General features: G+C 47.3%; 1 protein-coding gene across 5 annotated transcripts in view; it reads left to right on the top strand.

Annotated features, from left to right (window-relative positions):
- The first annotated feature begins 275 nt into the window (after positions 1–275).
- Positions 276–23,893, top strand: part of gabbr1b (gamma-aminobutyric acid (GABA) B receptor, 1b) — a 33,161-nt gene continuing 9,543 nt past the window's right edge. The window contains exons 1-13 of one of the 5 annotated variants that reach the window (XM_037263596.1): positions 276–587; positions 4,882–4,965; positions 7,772–7,836; positions 8,262–8,400; positions 8,481–8,666; positions 8,835–8,852; positions 15,295–15,461; positions 18,439–18,573; positions 19,588–19,758; positions 20,129–20,230; positions 21,602–21,667; positions 22,282–22,473; positions 23,605–23,850. In XM_037263596.1, the coding sequence (XP_037119491.1) occupies positions 524–587; positions 4,882–4,965; positions 7,772–7,836; positions 8,262–8,400; positions 8,481–8,666; positions 8,835–8,852; positions 15,295–15,461; positions 18,439–18,573; positions 19,588–19,758; positions 20,129–20,230; positions 21,602–21,667; positions 22,282–22,473; positions 23,605–23,850 (1,635 nt within the window). In that variant the 5' untranslated portion in view covers positions 276–523. Of the gene's footprint in view, positions 588–4,881; positions 4,966–5,106; positions 5,198–7,771; positions 7,837–8,261; positions 8,401–8,480; positions 8,667–8,834; positions 8,853–15,294; positions 15,462–18,438; positions 18,574–19,587; positions 19,759–20,128; positions 20,231–21,601; positions 21,668–22,281; positions 22,474–23,604; positions 23,851–23,893 lie in introns of those variants that run through there. The other 4 variants (XM_037263598.1, XM_037263600.1, XM_037263597.1 and 1 more) reach the window with 4 other exon arrangements.

Raw genomic sequence — 23,893 nt, 5'->3', positions numbered from 1 at the left:
TTTCTTTCTTATATTTTTCTGTGCACTCACGCCATGCCTCCAAGCGCACCTGATTGTGCGTCATGGAAACATTCCAAAATGAGTTTGCTTTTGGATTTTGTGTTGTACTTGCATTTTATTTTTTTATTTTTTTTACACATCCCCTTCTGAATATGTTATCTGCGGCCGAATTTTGCAGTGACGTCATCAGCGAGCGAGCGAGCGAGGTATTATGGTGAAGGAGAGGAAGGAAAGGAAGGAGAGGAGGAGGAGGAGGAGGGGGCAGAAGATCCACGGCCGTGGAACGCCGTGTGAGTGTGCGTGTGTGTCTGTCAAATGTTTGTTATTGTGTGTCAAATCGGCGCATTTTGTGGAAAGTGAACAAGATTGAGCGAGCGAACGAGCTATAGACAGGATTTCATTTGGGCGCACGCACGCACGCACGGAGCAAGCGCGCTACGAGTTGGGAGTGAAAACCGCTTGCTTCCCTTCCCTTCCTTTCCTTTCCCCTACTAATTGTCCACGGGAGCCACTTTTGCACTCAATGCAGCCACGAAGCCTTCAGTCAATCGATGTCAGCCTGCTCATCCAGCCGCCCGATGCTTCTTGTGAGTACAACTAACAATTGTGGCTGTTGAACTTTTGATTTTTGTCTGTGTGAGAGTGTCGCATACGTTTGCAGCGCACTTTGATGTGTGTTGCCTCGGTCATCCGAGATTTTTCGCTATGCACTCGATTGCTGTAATATTAGTGACACGTTTGGAGCACGTTCGAACGTGAAATGTGCTCGTAGGTTTAAAGGCGCCCGCCCTTGCGCGGATACGAGCGAGCGAGCCGCTGCAGCTGCTGTAATTAAGCACTTGCTTGCTTGCATGCTTGCTCGCTCGCTCGCTTGCTGACTTGCCTGCTTCCTTGCACGTGCGCTCGCTCGCTCGCTCGCTCGCTCTCATCTCATGTCACCTCACCTGAATGAGACAAGCCGGCCGGCCGGCCGGCCCATGCACGATGCAGGCAGTGCGAGTAGACGCGTGGGCGTTGCTCTTCTTCTACATAGTGACGTGCTTTCCTTTCCTTTCCATCCGTGCGCACGCGATGGCTGACGTCAAGGTGCGGACGGACGGACCAAGTTGTTGGTGCTTAATGAGACTATTGGCAGATCACAATGTGCCTCTCATAGACTGCAATCCGTCTCAAGTGGAACATCCGGAGACTGAATGTACACATTAGGTTCAAATGCTGTAGTATTGTCTTTTCCACGGACTACTCCCCTTATTTATTCTTGTAACTAAGTGCATTCATTCAAAGATGAGTCCATCATCTATCATTTCTTCCGAGTCAAATGAATGCTGTTTAAAGCATCAACTACGCTCCAGTTATGCAGGCCTTTTTATTTTCATGGACTATTGAGATTATTCACTAAAAAAACAAAGTAGCATTTTATCATGGTCAAAAGTTGGCGCCCTTCAAATATTTAGCTGTGCATGCTAAGTGCTTTTCAGAATGGAACCAACAACTACGAGAGTACCTAAAAATAGAAAGACTTTTTCACTCACAGAGTGGAATATTTTGAACTGCACGATAATTGCGAGCCATGTTAGATTGTCGAAATCAACGCAATTTGGTGCCATGAAAAATGAGACAAATCTTCCCAGAGACTTCCCAGCATAGGAATCTTTTTAAGGTGTAGGTAAAGGACTATTCATTAAGAGGCGGTTGTCAGGCGACTGGAGCCGTGCTTAACAACATGGATTGGTTTTCTAGCAGGTAAGTCGAGGCAACGCTGTCATGTCATCCTGTATTGCTTTTCTGGTGAGATTTCCGACGGGCCGTTGCTTTGTGATGGATCCTTTCATCTCATTTGAGAGATATTGATATGATAGTCCCACAAGGAAGACATTGCAAAACATAGCTATGTGGACGCAAAGTCAATCAGTCACTCGATCGAATCAACTATAATAAGAACCATTTTGTTTGTCAGAAATCTTTCATTCAAACTTAGTTTGGACATGAACTCAAATGTGCGGCGACAAATGCTTCATATCTTCAAACGGCACTATTCTTTCAATCAGACAGTTTGAATGTAGTTTGGATGTGTATTTGCCAGAAATCTCCTGCAGCATTTTGACTTCCAAGTGAATATGTAAAGACTAATAAACAACACAACGCCAGAGGGAAAAAGGCTTGAAGTGGAGGTGTCGGAACTATTTGCGGCCTGCTGGCAGATGAGATGAAATGGTGACTTTGGCTCCGTGAGACGGACGGCTTGAGGACTTTTCTCCTCCGTCGTCCTCGCGGGTAGTACTTTAGGAGATCAACTTGTGGCCTCGGCTGGGGCCTTTGTTCTTTTCCCGTGCTCGGAAATGCTTCCATTCCTTGTCAGCTTTACTTTGTAAAGTCGGGAGGTTTTTTCTTCCTTTTTTCTTTGCGCTCTCAGCTCGCTCGCTCGCTCGGGTAAGATTTGCTGCGCTGCCTCAGGGCCGATCCGTTGTCACAACGGTTGCAGGCAGCGGTGAGGGTCGTTCCTGCTGATTTATGCTTGCCTTCACCGCTTAGTGTTTCCTATTGTTTATTGCTTCGTTACATTTGCCCCCAACTATGGTATGTTTCACTTTGAGGCAAGGTCTTCCTTTACAACGCTTGCAGCGTTTTTCGCTGCACTTTGCTATTAAAGAAAGATTGCGCTTTTATTTCTTCAACTGCTGCACTTTGCTATGAAAGAAAGAAAGAAAGAAAGAAAGAAAGAAGAAAGATGGCACACCGTATGAGGATCATTGCAAAAAAATCAAACAAGTTCAGTTTTTAAAAAGAGAGCGGCGACAAGTTGAAATGTTTGTCGAAAGAAGAAAACTAGGCACCTTGGTGTGGCCTTCCTATTTGATCCAAACACAGACTCCTTTGCTCCTGGCTGGCTACTTGCCAGGAGCTGTTCTTCTCTACGAGAGGAGAAGTGGAGTCTTGCCACCTAGTGGTCAACACTGTTATCACAACTTGAACATTGTGATCCATTTTAATTTTGAAATTTGATGAAGGGCCACTCCGTGCGATCATTTCAACCTGCCTTATAAAATTCAAATGTTTCTCCAAATCAATGAAATTCAAATCCATTCAACTGAGACTAGATGGAGGGAAACTTCCTTCCCTTTTAGGTTGAATTGTATGCAAGCATGCTTTTCCTCCAATCTGATAACAACTTGGAGCACTGATCTGTTTCTCCAAATCCCAGCTGATCTCTAAAAAGTGATTGCAATCCAAAATGTTGAAGCCAGCTCCATGCAAATGAGGCATTTCTTTGGATGGTCACAGTCCATGGATAGGCCCCGCGGCGGGGTCTTATTTTGCGCTTGTGCCAAGGGAAGTTGACTGGTGGCACCACCAACTGGCAACAGGAGCACACCGAAGCAACACGAGCAGCTTTTTGCAAACACCTCAGTCCTGCAATTGCTGTTAGGAGTTGCGCCATTGATCTGGACAGGTCAATTCATCGTCTTCATTACGAGGGACCTTTTAACAATAGCATTTGGAACTGTGAAAACGACGAGAGCATGTTGCCCTTTGAATTGTGTATGACTGGATGACATCCTATTTGAATTTCCTCAAGGCTAGCAAGAGAATGCCACCAATGTTTTGACGCAGGGAGGCTATGTGTGGAGATACTAAGTGTATGACAGAAGTCATGGACATTTTGAAAGTCTTGCTCGAATAGGAAGGAAAAAGGAACAACAATTTGCTTCTGAATTGATTTGAGTCAAGGATTATAAAAAGAGCCTTCAGCTCATCATAAATCAGCTTGACGTTGGCATGAAAACAGCTTGCTTTATACGTTAGCCAGCCAGGGCATCATGTCGATTGTTTTTTTTCTTCATCCTGTCAATGAGGCTGGTGGGGCTTGCGGTGACAAGCTGTGATGGGAACCATACAAGACAAACCATCATTGGTGCCTAATCCACACACAGGAGAGAGAGAGAGAGTGGATGTGGATGTGGATGTGAATGGTGGTTGCTAGGCAACAGCAATCGCCACATTTGCTGCCTTTTGCAGTCAGAGGAGGACAGTGATTTGTTTTTTGTTTTTTTGTGTTCACTTCCCTGCAAATGTTTTGGAATGAAGTCCAACATTATTTAGTGTTGTGTACACGAATTGAACGCTACCATTTGCAGCATCACATTCTCGGAGAATGCTTCATATAAGGCAGGCACGTGCAGGCCGGAGGCATTTTAGAATCTACAAACAAGAAGAGCCCGGTAAAAGTGCTACACACTCTCCTTGTTCTCGACGAGCTGAGCACGTTTTCTGACAAATTGCCATTTGTCACATTTGTCTTCTTTTGTGCCATGCAGCCAGGGGCTAGCTGTTAATATTGCTCATATTCATGAATATATATATATACGTACTTGTATATAGATGATTTTTTTCATTATTATCGATACGTGTATTTAAAATCCGATTTACTACACATAGTATACTTCCAATTGCACCGGCTCCACTCCATTTTGACAAGATTTGGCCGATTGTGACTTTGAGAGGCAATAACTCCGAGGTGAAGCATTGTTGAATTTTTCAAATGCAATGACAATGAGCCCAAGGCTCATTTGCATGAGAATGCCATGTCCTCGAAAGCAAATAGATCATATGTGATGTTAGGAAAGCAGACGCGGTGCATTCCTTTGGATTGTGAACGTGTGTGATGATAATGATCTGGATTTGAATATCTGTCCATCCCGGCCAGCTTTTTCCTTTTTTTTTCCATCTTAATAGAACAGATTGATCAATAAGTGAATTGTCATACCGCTTATGTTGTTTATTCTGAGACGGAAATAGTGCTGGCTGGCAGCTTGTGTCAAATTGTCTCTTTACACTAAACGCATCATCCTCTTTTGTGTTTGTTTGTTTGTTTCCTTCCAGGTGGAAAGATGGTGGCGTTGTTTCTTCTTTTCTTCTTTGCTGCGTGGCCCTTACTCAGCGCATCTGCACACAATACATCTGCTGGTAATGACCATGCTCCCGCGTTTGTTTTGGGACAATGTCACTGCAGCAGCAGCAGCAGCAGCAGCAGCAGCAGCAGTCAATGGAAGAGTTTGCAGAAAAGTTGACTTGAGCAGTAAAGATTGCTGGCACTGCTGTGCGCCCGCCCGCCCGCCCGCCGGCTTTCAGCCATCTCAGCTTTGATTCATCCATCGAATGAATGAAGTTCTTTCCTGTTTGCCACATGCAATGAGTTGTGAGTGCGCGTGCTTAGTAGATGAGACATGAACAATTGAGTTTGCAAATGCAAATCAGACTTCATTGGAGCAAGTGTTGGCCTCCAATGTATGGCTTCATTTGGTTTTTCAGAAATCCCAAAGGCTTGCGCGTGCGTGCGTTCATTTCATCTTCTTCCTCCACCCAGCTTTTCCTCACTTGTCAGTAAACATCTTTGTCTGTCTCTAATGGCCCGCCCGTCCGTCTTCTTCCAAGCCAACTCTCCTTCTCCTTCCTTTGTGTCCTTCTCATGGACGCGCTATCTTGTCTCGTCAGTCCTCGCCACATCCCATTTGGTCTTTCCTAAATCTTCTTACAGTATTCTGCCGTTTCTTTCCCTGCTTTTGTCTAGCCGGAGGATGCACTGCCGACTCCAATCACTCACTCTCCGCCACTTCCACGAGCGATTTGGAATTTTCCCCAACTACTTGCTAAAGTCCTCACGTTTTCTCTTTTCTTAACATCCACCGTTGACACTGTGCATTTCACACTCATTCGTTCCAAACTTTTTTTTTTCTCTGCATGTCGCCTTGACGGTTTAGTTTGTGTTCAATATTCCATATTGGCGCCCGGACCTTTCCGTCTCTTACATCAGTCAGCCTCTTTGCATGAAAGTCATGTGGCGAGCCGCCATGGAGGCGAGGTCAAGGGCCATTTTGCGCCTCTATCGAAATCCCAGCAACATCCATCCACCTATGTGAGGCGACGGAGAAGCTCATGAATATGGGCTGTAAAGTCATCCTGCTTATTATTATGAGGCTTTTCAGTGGGAGCGAAAGCACTGATGCTGCACTAATGCAGGCAGGCAGGCAGGCAGGCAGGCAGCCACGCAGGCAGCCACGCAGGCAGCCACGCAGGCAGCCACGCAGGCAGCCACGCAGGCAGCCACGCAGGCAGCCACGCAGGCAGCCACGCAGGCAGGCAGCCAGCCAGCCAGCCAGCCAGCCAGCCAGCCAGCCAGGCAGCTGTCCTAGCCGTGTAATATACACACAAAGCTGCTGTCAGATTAGAGAGCTGCCATTTCCTCTTTGTGCTCATCATCATGATGTTGTGAGGTGGGGTCGTTCCAATGGGAGTCACGTCCAGTGGTCTTTCCCCATGATTTAATGAAGCGGATGCTTAGCATTTGCTTGAACCTGTATGGCACCACAGGCTGCCTGTAAATGGCTGACTCATCCATCCCTGAGGAAGAATTGGCTTTGAATCAAATTGTGCTTTGCAGTCAATCTATGACAAGAAATGGCAGCACGCGCACAGCTCCTTACTGCATGCTTCCGGATTGATTGATCTTTGTCTTTTTCCCCCCCTCTGTGCTGAAATGGATTAGTGATGCCTATAAGGCGGCAAGAGCGAGGGGTGCGCATCAAGGTCACTCCACATCTCCATCAAAGCTGGGCTGACCTCTTCATCAAAGAGTCTGTTCCCATTCTTCTGGCATATTTCTTCCCCCTCTGGTGGCATCTTTATCATGCACTGCCTCAGCCTCAGCCTCAGCCTCAGCCTCCCACAGTAATATGGCTTTTTATTAAAAGGCTGCTCAGGTTTAGCAGACTGAAGGTAGCTGCTAGCTTAGCTTGGCTTTGCTTTGTATTGCACTTACTGATTGATGCTCCAAGTCGTCATTTCAGTTCACGTCTCTATCTTCAAATCACAAAAAGAGCCAAAGTGAAAGTGACAGCACACACATGACAGCTAATTCCATGCATGACTTGCGCGCAACCAACGACATGGTCGAGGATCCATCCATCCATCCATCCATCCATCCATCCATCCATCCATCCATCCATCCATCCATCCATCCATCCATCCATCCATCCATCCATCCATCACATTCTAATGAGTGTTAAATGTTCTTGGGATGTTGGGACATTCTAACAGAATGTAAACCAATCGTGTCCTTTGGAATCAACCCCACAAGAGATTCACAGGTTCTTCCTCTTTGTTTTAGAGTACAGATGGAATCTTGTGCTTAAGCTCAGCCCTAGTCACGCACAATGCATTCCTTAATGTCAAATAATTCACTGTAAATAATCGACACATAAGGCAGAAATAATTGGAAAATGAGTTGTGATTTTGTGCCTTGAGCTCTCTCTCTCTCTGTCTCTCTGTCTCTCTCTGTCTCTGTCTCTCTCAGTTGTAACCTCCACTCTGAATTGTATCCGTCTTAATTATTGTTGTCTGTGCAAGTCATGCCCCAGATGGCTCCATGAAGTGAGTGCGCTTTTCACGCCACTGCAAGCACAATTGCTTGCCGCTCCATTGACAAAGAAACTTTGATGTAAAGCTCAAATGAAGAGAGAAAGCACACTTTGCTTGCAGGACTAATTGATGACGCTCTATGTCCATCTGTCAGATTGAAAGTGAAGGCTCCATCTCTTGTTTATGTGGTTGTAAGCCAACAATTGTTTGCCATTACTCGTGTGGATAATGCAATAATAAGCACAAAAGGCAGTATGATGTGACCATAAAGCGAGGAGCCACTTTCTAGGGTTTGTCCTTGTGTTGCCACTGCGACACCTGATTGTGCATCTCTCTCTCTCTCGCTCGCTCGTAGGTTGTGCTATCATCCGTCCCCCCAGAGATGGTGGTATAAGATACAGAGGCCTTACACAGGAGCAGGTGATTCATGCTTACTGCCATTTGTGATTGCAACTGCAGAAAGCTGCAGAAAGTTGCAGAAAGCTTTCTGCAGAAAGCTTTCTGCTGCAGAAAGCTTTCTGCTGCAGAAAGCTTCCCGCGCACACATGCCCACATTTGCGTCAGTTCATGGAAAAGTGTTTCTCGACTCGCAAGTGGCCAAAATATGAATTGGCGCATTCGTTCGATTAGATCGCTGAATATGAGTAGGGGCTGGCTGAGGAAAGACAACAACAATTCCATACCTACACACTCACTGGAAAGAATATGACATCACGGTGAACAAGCAATAACAATAGTTCTCCTCTCTCTCACCTGAGTATTGGTTGAAGCGTATCGCATCAATGCCAGGAGCTCCTTCTTCGATACTATTGTTTGCAATGCTGCATTGAATATTGTATGTGTAGATTCGAAGTGTGCAGGTTGTCCCCGTTGACTATGAGATCGAGTACATCTGCAGGGGAAACCGTGTGATTGTGGGACCCAAGGTCAGGAAATGTCTGCCCACTGGCACCTGGACGGACCTCAACCAGCAGAGCCGATGTTGTGAGTGCGAGCGAAAGGCATCGTTCCGTCACGTCTTTGTTCAAAAGGAAACCTTTGCCTTTCTCCCGCCCCGCCCGCAGTGTTGTTATGCCCTCGGGTGTGGACGTCTTTGGAAAACGGTCGAGTGTCTTCGTGGCCGCCGGGGCTCCCGGTGGAGGCAACTGTGCTGCGCTATAGCTGCCTCCCCGGATTCATCTTGATGGGCCCAAACTCCACGCAGTGCAACAAGTTGGGCAAGTGGGACACGCCCAAACCCGTGTGTCACTGTAAGCGCAACACAGCAACCTTTTGCTTGTCATTCTATTCCATTTCTGCATTTTTCGTGAGTGGACTTCATCACAAAATGGGATCTTTCATTTTGGTCCATTCATGTCATTGATGAAAAATCTAATTGTGTTTTCCATATTTTGGCGGGGGGGTGTTTCTCTCTGAAGATGACAGACATTTCAAAGGTAGGACCATTTTTCTTCCTTCTATTCTATTGACTGCATGCAGCTGTAATGTTTTCCTTTGCTGACTCCGCCAAAGTCCATTCTGGGAGTTGACGCTACTCCATTTCTGGGTACCAGTCACCGTTTGCAGATGCTGTCACCTAGTGGCCTTTCAGACTTATTGTAAGTCCCAGTCAAATTGAGGGGGGGGGATAGTTCACCCCAACTGGCAATACTACTTTGTACCTCAAGATGGCAATGCTGCATTCTTTACATTTTTGGGGGATAGCGGAGTCAGTCCAGTTTCCGTCTGTTTTAGTTCTGTCTGGCAGGCAGAGCTACAACACTTCAAATGTCATTATAGAGGTCATAACATATTTATAGGATACATGGCATCATGACACATAAAGGACAAACTCTTACCAAAATCGAGCTTGAATATCGGCACACTGGGACACAAGAACTAAGTTGGAGGTATAACTCAAAGGTGTCCTGCACTCGTACGGCGCAAGAGTGCTGTCGTCAATATCTCGGGGTGCAGGCGGGAGTGATTCATGAATGACTGTGTCACTTGCCCAATGTGTCAAACATTTGCTGTAGCTAGTAGTGAAGGGACACTCATTCACAGAGGATGCAGAGGGCCATAGCCAAGGTGAAATCAAAGAAGAGCACAGAGATTTATGCTTCCAGGAATTGCTTTTGTGTGTGTGTGCGCGTGTGTGTGCGGCTCTTCCACCCACAGTGAGAGCGTCATAAAGCTGCCTGGCCGTAGGTATATTCAAATACATCGACTGACTCCAAGTGTGCTCCAAGTGTCTGCTCCATGTACCCAAATAGTGCACCTTCATTGTTTTCTGCAGCACATGCTTATGATGATATCATTGTCTGTATGGGTCCAGATGACAGAAAATGCCTTGTAGTTTGTCCTGAGGGGATTTAGTTGTTGCAAGGCTTGATTGTTTTCCGGCTGTTAAACAGAGGCAGCAATGATTTGACATAGGGGACCTGCTAGTGTGTTTGTGCAGACATTAGCATCTTTTAATTAAGACTTCACTTCCAGCGTAAATCCCAATGCACCTCCACCTCCGCTCTGTCAACCAGGAGGCTAAAGGTCCATTTTGCGTGTGTGCCTGTTCTTAATTGGGCGGCGGGCGGGCGGTATGAAGGCTTCATAAGTGTTGATGTATTCATCTCATTTGTATTTGTCTAAAATGTTCCCGTTGTACATTGATTGGAATTAGAAATTCAAATGACTGTTTGGAAATCCCAAGATGAGTTGACTTTCATGAGCAGTTGGTTGATGAAAACAGGTTTATTGGCCCGACTCACAATGATAATACATTTTAGTCAGTTTATCTTGATTGCAATGCAGTGGGCGGGCGAGTTAAGGAGCCTGAGGGGAAATAATGGAGTCGAATGGATGCCGACTATCAATGGCAAGTTTGCGGAAGGCTGGAGTTTGTGCCGTTTAGCAGAGGCGGAAACAGAGGCTCTGGCTGGCGGTGGTTGATGTTACCCCGTGCCCACGGGTGACGGATGATGACGAAGCCTTTGTTGAGACAGGCCAGTTGGTCAAAAAGAACGCTTATTGATCAGCAAGCCATGCTTGTTTGGAGACTTTTCTGCCTTTCGTGCCTCCAGCGCTTGCTTGCCTATAAATCCTGCCGCACTATTGCAATCTCCCTTGGTTGCTTGGACGTGAAGAAAGAAATGCTTTCAAGGCGCAACTCCAATGTATGTGATGTTGTTCTATCTCTACTCGATGGTCCCGTCAGAATGATGGACAATTGCACCAAGGTGCCCAGAACAAGTTGGAGTTGGTGAATTATTAGTAGTAGACACACTGTAGCGACGGGAGTCACGTTAGCTCAAGCATCATCTTGTGATGTGGCCATTTCATGGCTGTCCTATTCGCTTTGAATATTGTTCAAATGGCATTACAATCAAATGAGATGCATTCTGCAATGAACTCAGCGTGGCAGTAAAGATAATCGAAGAAAAATATGCCTGGCTTGTTGCCACTTAACTGCGTTTAATATTGATGTATAATAATTGTATTATTTAGACGCTTGCCTTCCTTAATGCGAGCGAGCGAGCGTGGTGGCTGTAAGGAAAACATCTCCCATCAAGCATATTTAAGATGTGCAGCCGGCCACAAGAACCTTTGCGCTCATGTCATCCAAGTTATCGGAGCCATTGATTTGTTTTCCGCTAACACGCTCAATAAATCGGGTGTCAAAAATAAAGCATGGAAACCCTTTCTTACGAGCCCATTAAAGGTCCGAGACTTATGGCAAAGCAATCATTCGATGCGTAACAACGTCCAACCCGAGTGACCTGTTTTACCTGCACGTGACTTGTCAGACATTGACTATTATAGCTCTTGGGTAGGGGTTAGTTAGTTGGTCCTATTTTTTCTCTCCAAGCGTGTGGCAGTGGTGAGGGCTGAAATCCCAACTCAGTCAGGCCAGGTTTGTCATCAGTGGACTTTTTCTATGAATTGAGTCATGTTATGCATGACTGCTATTTCTGGCCACAAGCCATTGTTCTTGGCTCCTTGTAATTTGCCGTGCGTGCGTGCGTGCGTGCGTGGGAGGGAGGAGGAAGATGGATGTCTCAGCCGAGCCCTACCAAGCCTTGATTTATCAATAAGTTGAGCACAAACGTATCCACGAGAACCAACAATAGCTTTTTCAAACACTGTTTCAGATCCATTTTGAAAAACGTTCCTGATGAATTAGTTGCTTATTTCTTTTTTTTTTTGCTTGCCTAATATGGTCACCTGCAAAAGACGGCCTTTCCATTTGATGTCGAAAAAAAAAAAGCCCGATCGCTTCAGCGACATCACAGTCACCGTAATCATGATAAATAGGAGCGCCAGAAATAGCAGCAGCGGCAGCGGCATGCCCGCAGACAGCCAAGGAGATTAGAAATTGTTTGATGGACGGACGCACTGCAGATAACATTAACATTATTACTTTGTTCACAAGTCAGCCCTTTGGACGATGAGGAGAGACGCTGCAAGGCAAAGTGGAGGAGATACGTAGGTGAGGGGGCCAAATGAGACTCGAGGAGTGAAATAGAGCAGAATGAGCACGTGTCAAGTGAAGCCAAGCCCGGAGAGAGGGCACGAGGAAAAAGGACAAGTCCAAATCTCATTCTTTGAAGATCCGAAAACGCTCAAGTCGCATTTCAAGCCAGCTTCTAACGGCCTCGATTGTGTTTTGGAGAGCTCCGCCGTAGTCGCTCACAGCATCTCATCCGCCGGCCCGCGGGGATCTTGGCATGGCGTTGAGCCCATTGTGCCGCACTGCAGTCATCCAGCAAACCCACGCAACGCAGCCCAACAATCTGGCCCGTGTGACCTGGCAACCCGTGCAATCCAATCGATTGAGGGCTTTGCAGCCATGCAGCCGGGCAGCCGGCCAGCCGGGCAGCCATGCAGGCAGGCAGCCATGCAGGCAGGCAGCCATGCAGGTAGCCATGCAGGCAGGCAGGCAGGCAGGCAGGCAGCCATGCAGGCAGGCAGGCAGGCAGCCATGCAGGCAGGCAGCCATGCAGGCAGGCAGCCATGCAGGCAGGCAGCCATGCAGGCAGGCAGGCAGCCATGCAGGCAGGCAGGCAGCCATGCAGGCAGGCAGCCATGCAGGCAGGCAGCCATGCAGGCAGGCAGCCATGCAGGCAGGCAGGCAGCCATGCAGCCGGTCAAGTCCTGTCTAGCAAAGCCGTGCCATTCAAACACAAAGAACAGCGAGCTTGTTATAGGGAGTACTGAGCGTAAATCAGGATCCGTCTTGTTATTTCCAAGATGCTTCATTCTGCTCAGGCGTGGTTTGATGATGATGATGATTTTGTTTTTTGAAGAATTCTTTGGGCTGGTCGAAAAGCTCAAATACGTACTTGCTCCATGCCAGCATAGCTTATGTCAATTCTTCTCAGCGCTTGTGCCCTTGCAGCAGCAGCGGCGTAGTAGTAAATGAACAGATTTGTGCAGCCGAGGTGGGCTCTTTCTGACAAGCGCGGCACATTAACGCTGTCCGTGGCGCTCTCGATTAAAGCAGGCCGCTAGCGGTTTCTCTCACATCATTGTCACACAGAGCACAAAGCCCATGAATATCAGATGTAGCCCCCAGCTTCTGGAGTCCTACCAAGACAATGTCCCTCTTCTTCTGTGATCCTCAAACAGATGTCATGCACAGGCGGCAAGGTGGTGAAAAGTGCTTCTTCTGTGCAGCAAGTAGCGCTACAAGGCCAACGCAATGCACTACTTCAGCTTTTGCCTTTCAATGCATATTATCATCTCATATCATGTGTGCACCACCGACCGACCGACCGACAGTGAACACTCTCAAAGCCTTCCATCTGCTCACGTCCAAAGGATGAGCATCCAATTGCACTCAACCAATTGGGACAAATGATTCGTCAAGATGAACAAGATGCCGTAGGTGTTCATTTCCTAACTGTTCTTTGTAATGGTGTGGTGCAGCAGATTCAGAATTGGATTTCCTATCCTCACAGCATTTCCTGTGTGAAGTTTGCACGTGTCACTTTGCTTGTGCAGATGAAAGCACTTGAAAAGCTTTGTTCCATTGCTGCGCTTGCTTACCTGGGAGTTTCAGCGGCAACAGCCTTCTTGCACTTGCTTGAATTGTTTTCTTTTTTTCTCTGTGCGCTCGCTGTCAACGCCGAGGCTGAGGCTGAGGCTGAGGCTGAGGCTGAGGCTGAGGCTGAGGCTGAGGCTGAGGCTGAGGCTGAGGCTGAGGCTGAGGCTGAGGCTGAGGCTGAAGCTGACTTGATTTGTGTGTGTGTGGAGATTTTCCCTTCTCATTAGTTCATGATCACAGTAGATATTTCTTCGTTCAAATGCTTTTGTCTTCTTATATAAGCTACTGGCCAAGTGTGATGAATGGAAAGAAACATCAGGCAGGCCACACTAGCTAGTGCCAGTGGAGAGCAGCTACCCAGGTGCTTATATTAATAAAATGGCACTGCGTCTTTGAAATAGCCTCCAACATTTATTTGACATAAAAAAACAGGAAATCCTGGTGCAGAAGCACATATTTCTTTTTTGAAGGTGACTGTACCCCCAGGTATGGTTTAAAATGCCATTCTTTTCCACTGGCTACATATGCATGGAGATATTTTAGGATTTCAACATGCTCTTAGGCTTTTCCTCCAACCTATTTTCTATGAAAAGTCACTAAGCTTTTGCCACTTCATTTTGCCTTTACGGGACTGGCGAGGAGGAGAGGAGAGGAGAGGAGAGGAGAGGAGAGGAGAGGAGAGGAGAGGAGAGGAGAGGAGAGAGGGATGCAACAAGTCCGACTCCAATGAATTCAATCACGGCCCATCTGTAGTCACATGACAAATATGAATGAACCCTATTTCCTTCTGGATGACCATGAGGAGCATTTCATGCAATTGGGTTGAAAGTGTGTGAGTCTTTTTGGCGCTGAGGGCAGGAAGCTTAAGATAAACGAGCAGGGCTGTGTTATGGGATTGCAAATTCAAAGTGCTTTGTGAAACAGAGAGAACATCCCTCCTCCTCCTCTTCTTTCTCTCTCTCTCTCTCTCTCTCTCCCCCTCCCTCCTCCTCTTCTTCCTCCCCTCTCACGCGCTCCCACACGCGGCGGGCGGGCGGGCAGCTGCTGCTGCTGCTGCTGCTGCTGCAGTCAAACCTCAGTCGGACACGTTGAGCTGCGCTGCGCTGCGCTGCTCTGCGCACCTCTTGTCCGTTCTCCTCTCTCTCCCGTTCATCTTCTGGGATACTTTTCCATTTGGCCACCTTTGCGCGAGCGAGTCCTCCGAATAGATGATGCCGGCCGGCCGGCCGGCGTGCTGCGGCGGGCGCTCCCTCCCTCCCTCCCGAGCCAACGTGTGTCGTAACGCGCCTTTGGAGCACAAAGCGGAGAATGTAGGCGGGCTGATGAACCGATGCCGAGGCGAGCCCAGCGGATCTGACTCTTTCAGCCTTCTTTCTCCACGATGGATTGCGTTCACCCGATTTTCCAACACTGACTGTTAAACGTGAACGTTTCAGAAGCTTGATAGCCAGCTGACTTCATATCCAAGTTGGAAGTGTTCTGTCCTGCTCTGCTCTGCTCTGCTCTGCTCTGCTCTGCTCTGCTCTGCTCTGCTTTGCTCTGCTCTGGAATTTCCCACCGTTTGAATGAACTTTCCATCCTGGTGGTGAACTTATGATGCATTTTGGCCAAATGGCGTCTCTGGTTCTCTCTCCAAAATAAAACAAAAGTGTCAGCGAGCAGTGCAAATGCCAGGTCGTTCCCAAGGGCAAATGAAATTCATTTTTCCGGCCTACTCCCACGAGACACGGCTCCGGCGTTGCGGTCCGATCAAGTTGGCTGGAGGAGCTCCGATAGCATGGCTGGGCTCCGGCAAAGCGGCTCCGCCCCCGGCCGGTGCCTGACCCTGGCTGTGCTCCTGTTGTTGTGCCCCCATCCAGCTCCGGGCAAGAAGAAGCTATACATCGGCGCGCTCTTCCCAATGAGCGGAGGCTGGCCCGGAGGGCAAGCCTGCCTCCCCGCCGCTAAGATGGCCTTGGCTCTGGTCAACCAGAGGGCCGATATTCTTCCCGACTACGAGCTGGAGTTGATTCATTACGACAGCATGGTGAGTAACTCTCTCTCTCTTTCCAGCAGATTCTTTTTACAAAGTCCACTAGTATTTCAATGGTGTTATTGACAATCTATATTCACCATAGCTGGGTCATGGCAAATACGGTTGGAAGGATTTGTATTTTTGAATCACATTCTAAGATTGTGTTCTTGAGGCATTTCTAATATTCCATGAGCTAGCCAGAATGGGCTGGCTGAAGTATGATGAGGCTACCCAAATTGGAACTCCAGTAGCTGGCGCAGTCAGTCTAAGAAGCGTATCCACTTGATGGATGTACACTCTCTGGAGTAGTTGAGGCACGCATGCTCCACTCAGCTTTCTCAACCCCTTTATTGTCACACAGCTTTGTTGCCCTTATGGCATTCGAGACAAATCAATACAATTAGGGATTGAGAGGAAAATGAATTTGTTTTTGCTGCAAACATTTGACTTTCACACCGGTACACATTTTATTTCCCGGTGTCCGACAACGTCAACAACACTGTAAAAGAATCGTTGATGATTTCAGTTGCGTCGTTATTCAAATTGGCAGACAAAATATTCCTCCTCCAGTTATCTTTTTTTCTCATGTTGTTCAGCAATGAAGATTAATGGCCTTGTCCCAGAACATTACTTCCACTGATGACTTTGTATATTTGGGATCAAGAGCAGCCAAAAGTTTCGCTAATCTCATCAGTGCACGAAGCTTTTGTCATGCCCTAATCTTGGCCTAGTTATTTTCCGATTGCTGAGCTCGTATATTCCCAATCAGGATGCCCTGCTAAAAGACGCAGCGTTATTTTGTCCCCTCTAAAAAAATTTGGGAATGACACAAAGGCACGGGGAGATGCGCTGTGACGTGCTGCTGGGTGCTCTCAAAAGTATCGCAGTGCTTTGTCCCCATTTCAAACGCCAGAGGCGAAGCGAGGAGGCTGTTGGGTGGCATTGGATGGGAATTGGCATGACAACAGTAACCTTGGCAACTTGACTTCCAACAAACACTATTTTGGCTCTCCGACTGAATCAAGACCGCACGCGCGCACAGCAGCAGGATAAACAAGAGCAGAAGATGAGTGACACTTGATTTTCGGCCGGAAAGTGACGCTGAGGTTCATCGAAGAAATAGCGCCTTCGCTCCCTCCCTCCCTCCCTCCCTCTGCCTGACCGTTGCCAGCCATTCAGCAACAAAGGCTGATTCAATGTCCTGTGCTTGGGTGCTGAAGTAAGAGGGCAGGTCCCAAAGGTGAAGGAAGCCATGCGTGGCTGGGCTTGCATGTGGAACCTATAGCATCCAATTTAAATGGGCCGGTGCCAGTGCCGGTGCCAGTGATTTCCCCGGAGTCACCACGGTGCCGGCCGGGGGTTAATCACTAACTGGGTTGGCGCAAGGGCTTTGACTGATTGACAGGCTAATCCTTCAATCGTGACATTCAAAACGGTGGGAGACAACAGCTTGTTCCATTCGCCATTAAACTGGCTTGAAAGAACCCAAAACCCATCAAACCCCAGCCAGCGGAAGTGGGATGGATAACGTGACTTGACCCAACGGGCTCCGATTGGCCGTCGCCATGACGATCGACTCAAGGTGAAGCGAGCGTTGTGAGGATTCCATGCTGTTGAAATGGATTGGGTCACAGCCAGCCAAGGTTAAATGTTCCACGCAATGATGGCAGGATTTTCCCTTCTCTTCTCATTCCGCCGTTTGGAAGAGTGAGCCAGCCAGCCATCCAGCCAGCCATCCAGCCATCCATCCAGCCATCCAGCCAGCCAGCCATCCAGCCAGCCATCCATCCATCCAGCCAGCCAGCCAGCCAGCCAGCCAGCCAGCGCGCTGCATATTTGTGATTATCACTCAGCCAAATTAATGAGTTGAGCATGGCGGCCGGCCGGCCGGCCTACCAGCCTGCTTTGGATTGTTGCTCTTGTACTATTGCTTGATGAATATAGAAGAGCTATATGGCAGGGTTCACCTGATGTCTTATTACAGAAAATGAAAGTAAATAATGATTCATTGAGAAAACTGTCAAAGGTACAAGGCAGCTGCATATTTGCCAATGCAATATCCCATCCCATCCCAGCCCAGCAGCTCACATCAGGTGTCCAGGGAGCGCTCTTGAATCAACCCGGCCGGAGTGATTAATATGCCGCATCTGGGTGATTAGAATTTCATTAATACATTTCCACCAATATGATTTGCACGTGTACCGACGCCGTGTCTCGTCCTGCCTCCATCGTGACAGACGCGATATCGGGTAGTCCACTGCGGGGAAATCAAATCATCCAATTTGAGCTTGGCCGCTGAAAAGATTTGTCATTGTGATTTTGAATCAAAAACAAAATAACATGATGGATTTCTTTTCAACAAAAAAGAACTCATCCCTTAGTGGACACATCTAATAATGATGGCCATCCCAAGATCCATAAAAGCAAACATCAACACTGAAACTAACACATTTGTCATGCATACATGACACAATGGTGTTTTTTTTTTCACTGAGGTACTTTATTTTTTCCATGCAGTGATATGAAATCATGATAATGGAGCAAATAATGATTGAAGGGCTAAGCAAGCAAGCAAGCCAACCAACCCTGTGTGTGCTTTGCACTTGGAGACGTGATTAATATGCCATTAGCATTATCACTTAAATTGCTTATTGATTTTTCATTGACTACAAGTTGTAAATGGAAAGCCAGGCATACCATTTGGATGTGTGACTCCAGGTAATGGAACTTGACTGCTAGGTAAATGTTTTTCCGGCCGGCCGGCTGATGACCTCTGCCTGTCAGATGACCTCGAAACATGGCTCACCTCGCTTTCTTGCCGATGCATGTGGGCTACCTTCACATGAGAGCTGACGTGTTGCTATGTCTATTGAGTAACAGTTAAGTCACTTCAATGTGATCCAAACCATTCGTCTATCCTGAAAGTCAATGTCTACTGCTTGTGCCTTGCGTATTGACCGCTAGCCGTACTATTTGTGTGTGTCAACAGTGCGATCCCGGAGAAGCCACCAAGCTCCTTTATGACCTTCTGTACACAGAACCCATCAAGATGGTACTGATGCCCGGCTGCAGCTCAGTGTCCACGCTGGTGGCTGAGGCCGCTCGCATGTGGAACCTTATCGTGGTAAGACTGGCAAATTGGAGTATCTGCAAAAAAGAGAAGAAAAGCATTGCTAGTGTCCAGTCGACAAAGTGCACATTACAAAAAAGCAATGTCCTTTTCTTTCTTCCTTGGCTGGTTTTGAAAGGCTGGGCTCATGCAACTTACAGCCTGCTGTAAATAAAGTCAAGCACGCAATCGAAATACTCTGAAGCATTACAACCCCCTCGAAACACTTTAACCACATCATCACTTACTGCACTTTGCTCATTATACTTACTGCATGGAGGAGAAAAAAAAAAGCCTACTCCACCCAGATTTGCCTAACAATGATGTCATTGTCTTCTGCTTGCCTTGAAAGGTACACTTGTGCATTTTTCATGCAGTCGCTCAGCTGGCTATTTATATGAACGCGTCGGCGGCGCGCTCGCTCGCTCGCTCGCTCGCTCGCTCGCTCGCCCGCTCGCCGCCCCGTATATTGTCTACTATTGTGCACGCCGGGCTCGGAGGAGGTTGGGATCCTTTCCGTGAAAAGCTGGCTCACTTCAACTGGATATTTATTCACGGCGCCGAAACACTAGTCACACTCGTATTCCCACCTGCGGTTAGTTTAACGACATTCTTCATCCTATCTATGGGCCAGCAGGGAGGGAGGGAGGGAGGGAGGGAGGAGGAGGACGATGACAACGCCGCCGCCAAATCCATAGCAACTCTACAAAGCTTCCAGAGAATGTGTAAACTCACAGAGGGAAGCTTCAAGTGGCTGGCCAGGGGCTTCAAAGCTGACATTTCCCATAGCAACGTGTCTGGCTGTTAACGTAGCGACGCTTTCTACTATCCAAGAGGTGCAGATAAAGATGATGTCATTAAGAAAGGCCGAGATGTCCTCTGACAAAAACATTTGGATCAAATTCTTTGGTTTGGGAAACTAAAATAGCCGTTCAGATGCAGCGTGACTAACAATTCCTCTTTTGTATTATTGTTGTGCCTGATTTCCCTTCATTGGTTGAGAATCGTCTTCTTCTTCTTGCCTCTCAGTTATCGTACGGGTCCAGTTCTCCAGCTCTGTCCAATCGTCAGCGCTTTCCTACGTTCTTTCGCACTCATCCGTCGGCCACCTTGCACAACCCCACTCGAGTGCAGCTCTTCCAGAAGTGGAAGTGGACCAAGATTGCCACCATTCAGCAGACCACAGAAGTTTTTACATCGGTGAGCGATGGAGCTTTGTGTTGTGTTGTGTTGAAGCATGCAATAAAAAGCAGTGACGCACGCGCAGGTGTATCCAACAAAGAATGAAGAGAGAGGAAGGAGGCTTATTTATGGTGGTGTGGTTGCAAGGTGACTTTGAAAAGGACATGGCTTGTTTTGTTTTGTTTTTCTTCCTTTCTTTCATTCTTTCTTTCTCATTTCCCATTTGCTCAGCGCTCCTTATTTGTCACCTCCCCTTATCTGTCTCCTAGCTGAACCGCCACGGTGTAAACAAGCCGCTCATCTTCTCATTTCTTTCTTTCTTTCTTCGATTGCTTTCTGTGGCCTCCCTTTTGTGTCTGACTCTTCCATTGCGCCGTGCCTTTGCCAGACCCTGGATGATCTGGAAGAGAGGGTGAAGGAGGCTGCCATTGAAATCAGCGTTCGGCAGAGTTTCCTCACTGACCCCGCCGTGGCTGTCAAAAACCTGAAGGTGCCTCAAATTCCCAAGCACATTGACTTCTTTGATGCTGCAGCCGCTTGCTGCCATTTACAGACGGCCGCGATCCATTCGGTCTCCATTTGCAATTAGCTTTCATTTGCTACAATTTCAAATGTGGAGGCATCTTCCTTTACATTTGCTCTATTTACTGAAATTGAGATCTCTGGCTAATTTGCCATTTTTCAGACTTGCCGCCACTTGTGCTGAGAATCACACACACAAGTGTTTTTCTATCTAGCGCAGCTGAGTCCAAAAATAATATGTTCCTGCACGTACAGGCTGTCTCATGCGCTCTGCTTGCATCAACGATGAGAACGCCAGGCAGGCAGCTTTAGATGAGTGAATGTGCACCAGCCTCTATACAGCTTGTGGGTGCGTCTTTTGTGGTTAGCTTAAGCTCCCCGTTATGTGTCAGCGCCGGAAGCAAATATTGGCTGGAGCCCATACACGTGGTGATACGTACACTCTCCCAAATGTGGGCCCATTTTAGACAGGGAGGGAGGGAGGGTTTTTTTTGGTCAGCACGACAGGATCATTTCAACACACTTTGATTCATAGGCATCAATAATTAGAGCTCATTATCATTTTAATAGTCAGTTTGGAGAATTGAATTTTGTAATTCAGCAGGTTGCACAAAGCAAGGTTAAATCGAATACGCGCCTCCCGACTTGAGCGGCCCGCTCCGAGCCCCGACCTCAACCCCGTCTAACAGCTGTGGAATCAAACATTGTGAGCCAGACTCCCTCCGTTGGTTGTCCAAAATCCCCACAGAACCTGGCCTCAGAGGAGCACAACCTCAGGAGTCATTTGTTTATCATTCCAACATTTGTCAGATAAGACGTACGCTAGTCACGGAATTTTGCCCCTTAAATAATCTCCTTTTGCTAATCAGAAGAAGCAATTTATCGTATGCATGTCATTCCAAACCCACAATTATATTATTAGCCTCACTCAATTTCTTATTGCAACTTTGATTGGGATATTCAAATTTCTTCCTTCCTTCCTTCCTTCCTTCCTTCCTTCCTGGCCTTGCTTGCATGTGTGCACACGCTGGCTGGCTGGCTGGCTGGCTGGCTCGGTGGCTCGCTCGCTGGCTCACACTCTCTTAAGAATGACCTTGCCACAAACGCTGGCCTCGATTAAATGTGCAGGATTAATTGGTTGTTGGAATGGAAACCATGGCAACAGCACTAATATCGCCAGGGGAGAGAAAGTCGCGGTTCAGCAAATCCGTCCGTCCACACTGTGAGGCCTGTTGCGTTCTTTTCATGTGCAGCCGCGTGGCGTGGGTGGCTGAGCGACTGACTCTCTTTTCTTTTCTTTTCTTTTCTTTTCTTTTCTTTTCTTTCTCCCTCTTTCAAGCGTCAGGATGCCCGAATCATTGTTGGCCTCTTCTATGAAACCGAAGCCAGGAAGGTCTTTTGCGAGGTCATTTTTTTCTTTTGCTCTTCCTGATATTTATCGGCCGGCCGTGGGAGCTTGCCGTCAAAAAGAAAGAGAATGTTTCAAAAGTTGATTGGGTGTTTAAAGACAGTGAGAAGGAGAGATTTATTTTCACATCTTAAATGATGCGCTGGTCCTCCAAGCAACTCGATTTTTATACGACCCACTGGAAGTAGCCCAACATCGGAATAGTATGCAATGGTCGTATGTGTAAAACCTTCCTAAAATGTAATCATGTTCTGAAATGATATATTAAAGTACCTTATCAGTGCTTGACATTTGGGAGCAATAAAAAAAAAAAAAAGGACCACACAGCACATAAATTCTCCTCTCACGTCCAAACTCTCATTATCTCCAAACTCCTCCGAGGTCAAAGTGACCCAGCTAATATGAAATGATATTCTGGGTTATGAATGTTTCTCTCTTCTGAGAGGAGGAGTTGGAGTCAAAGTTCCATCACATGAGTCAATTCACACAAAAACAGGCCTTCCTACTTGACTGAACTAAGAGGACCTAAAACTACTCCCTGCCTTGTCTTTCAGCCCCCAATCATGATCAATCTTAATATGACAGTTGTTGCTCATGCGTCCCATGGTCAGGTTTACAAGGAGAAGCTGTACGGGAAGAAATACGTGTGGTTCCTCATCGGCTGGTACTCCGACAACTGGTTTAAAATCAACGATCCGGCCGTCAACTGCACGGTGGAGCAAATGACAGAAGCCGTGGAAGGTCACGTGACCACTGAGATTGTCATGCTCAACCCGGAGACCGTACGAGGAGCTTCCAACCTGGTGAGATGTGAAGAGAGGTGCATAATCTAGCCACTGAATATTGCTCAAATGGTGTCTACTAAATGATGCTCATATACAATGGTCAGACATTCAACATGCTTCGATAGTGTCTGCTATCTTCCAAGCGCCACTTGTACTTTCTCCGATGGATTTGTGAAACTAGCAACCATCTGGCATGTCTGGCAAGTTTCTCTCCTCCCTCAAATGAAGGCTTGCTTTTTTTTGGTTGGTTGGTGGTATCGCAAGAGCTAGTGGGAATTTCACACCTGAATCGATTGCAATTTGTAAATCCATCGAAGACTTTTGGAATTTTCCGCTGACCCATGACTTGATTGTCAAACGCATGGAGTAATACGGTTGCGTTGTACTACTGTAGTGTGCGACCAAGTGAGACAGACGACAACATCTCGAGAGAGAGCGAGAGAGAGAAAAAATCCACACCTTCCTATGAGGATGCAAAGATGGCGTACGGATCATTACATCTCCAGCTGCATGGCGCATTTTCTTCTGGTGTAGCGTAACGACATCATCACAGCGGCAAATGGGCCGACCCGACCAAAAGTATTAGCGCCCCCCCCCCCGCTTTGCCGTTCTACAATTTGGACAGATGGATTTCTGCCCCGCTGGTTGGTGTCTTGTGCATAATAGAAAAAAAGAAATTGCAACGGGCACCGACCGAGTGGGCCGAAAGGCGCCTCATCTATTGTAACGTGCTTGAGCTCTGTTCCCGCGCCTCGGTAAAAATTGCAGGAATGCGTTTCATTTTTTTTTTTTTTTTTTTTTTTTTTGTCCAAACGTGAAACTGGAACGCAGAGAAGGATGGTATAAATGATTCAAGAGTGTCGATTTCAAAGGCTTTGAGAAGGGAGGGAAGGAGGGAGGGAGGGAGGCGCTGCTCTTCGCTGGATCCGAGAGAGAGCCATAACAGCAGTCATTATTCATGACTTTTGGACCACTGACTTTTGGGTGAATCATCCGGTTTCTTAAAGGCTGCGTGTGAATGAATAATCAATACTCTAAAAGATGCGAGCCTTGCGTCCTTTTGCTCTCCTTGTTGTTGTTGTTCTTCTTCTTCTTATGATTCTACGATGTATATCGTGCACATCAACCTGTCTTGCTTTTTCTTTCTAGACCTCCCAGGAATTTCTTGAGCAGCTGATGTCAAAGCTGGGGGGCAAAAACTCCGAGGAGACGGGCGGCTTTCAAGAAGCTCCCCTGGCTTACGACGCCGTGTGGGCTCTGGCGCTGGCGCTCAACAAGACGGTGGGACCTCTGAAGGCCAAAGGTCGGCGCCTGGAAGATTTCAATTACAACAACCGAGACGTAACGGCCGAAATCTACCGTGCCCTCAACACCAGCTCTTTCGAGGGAGTTTCGGTGAGTATGAAAATGAGAGGGATATTATTAGCCAGCCGGATGA

This window comes from Syngnathus acus, chromosome 11 (genome assembly GCF_901709675.1).
Source record: "Syngnathus acus chromosome 11, fSynAcu1.2, whole genome shotgun sequence".
NCBI lineage: Eukaryota > Metazoa > Chordata > Actinopteri > Syngnathiformes > Syngnathidae > Syngnathus > Syngnathus acus.
The sequence above is the reverse complement of the archived record's forward strand: the minus strand, read 5'-3'. Positions and strand labels throughout refer to the sequence as shown.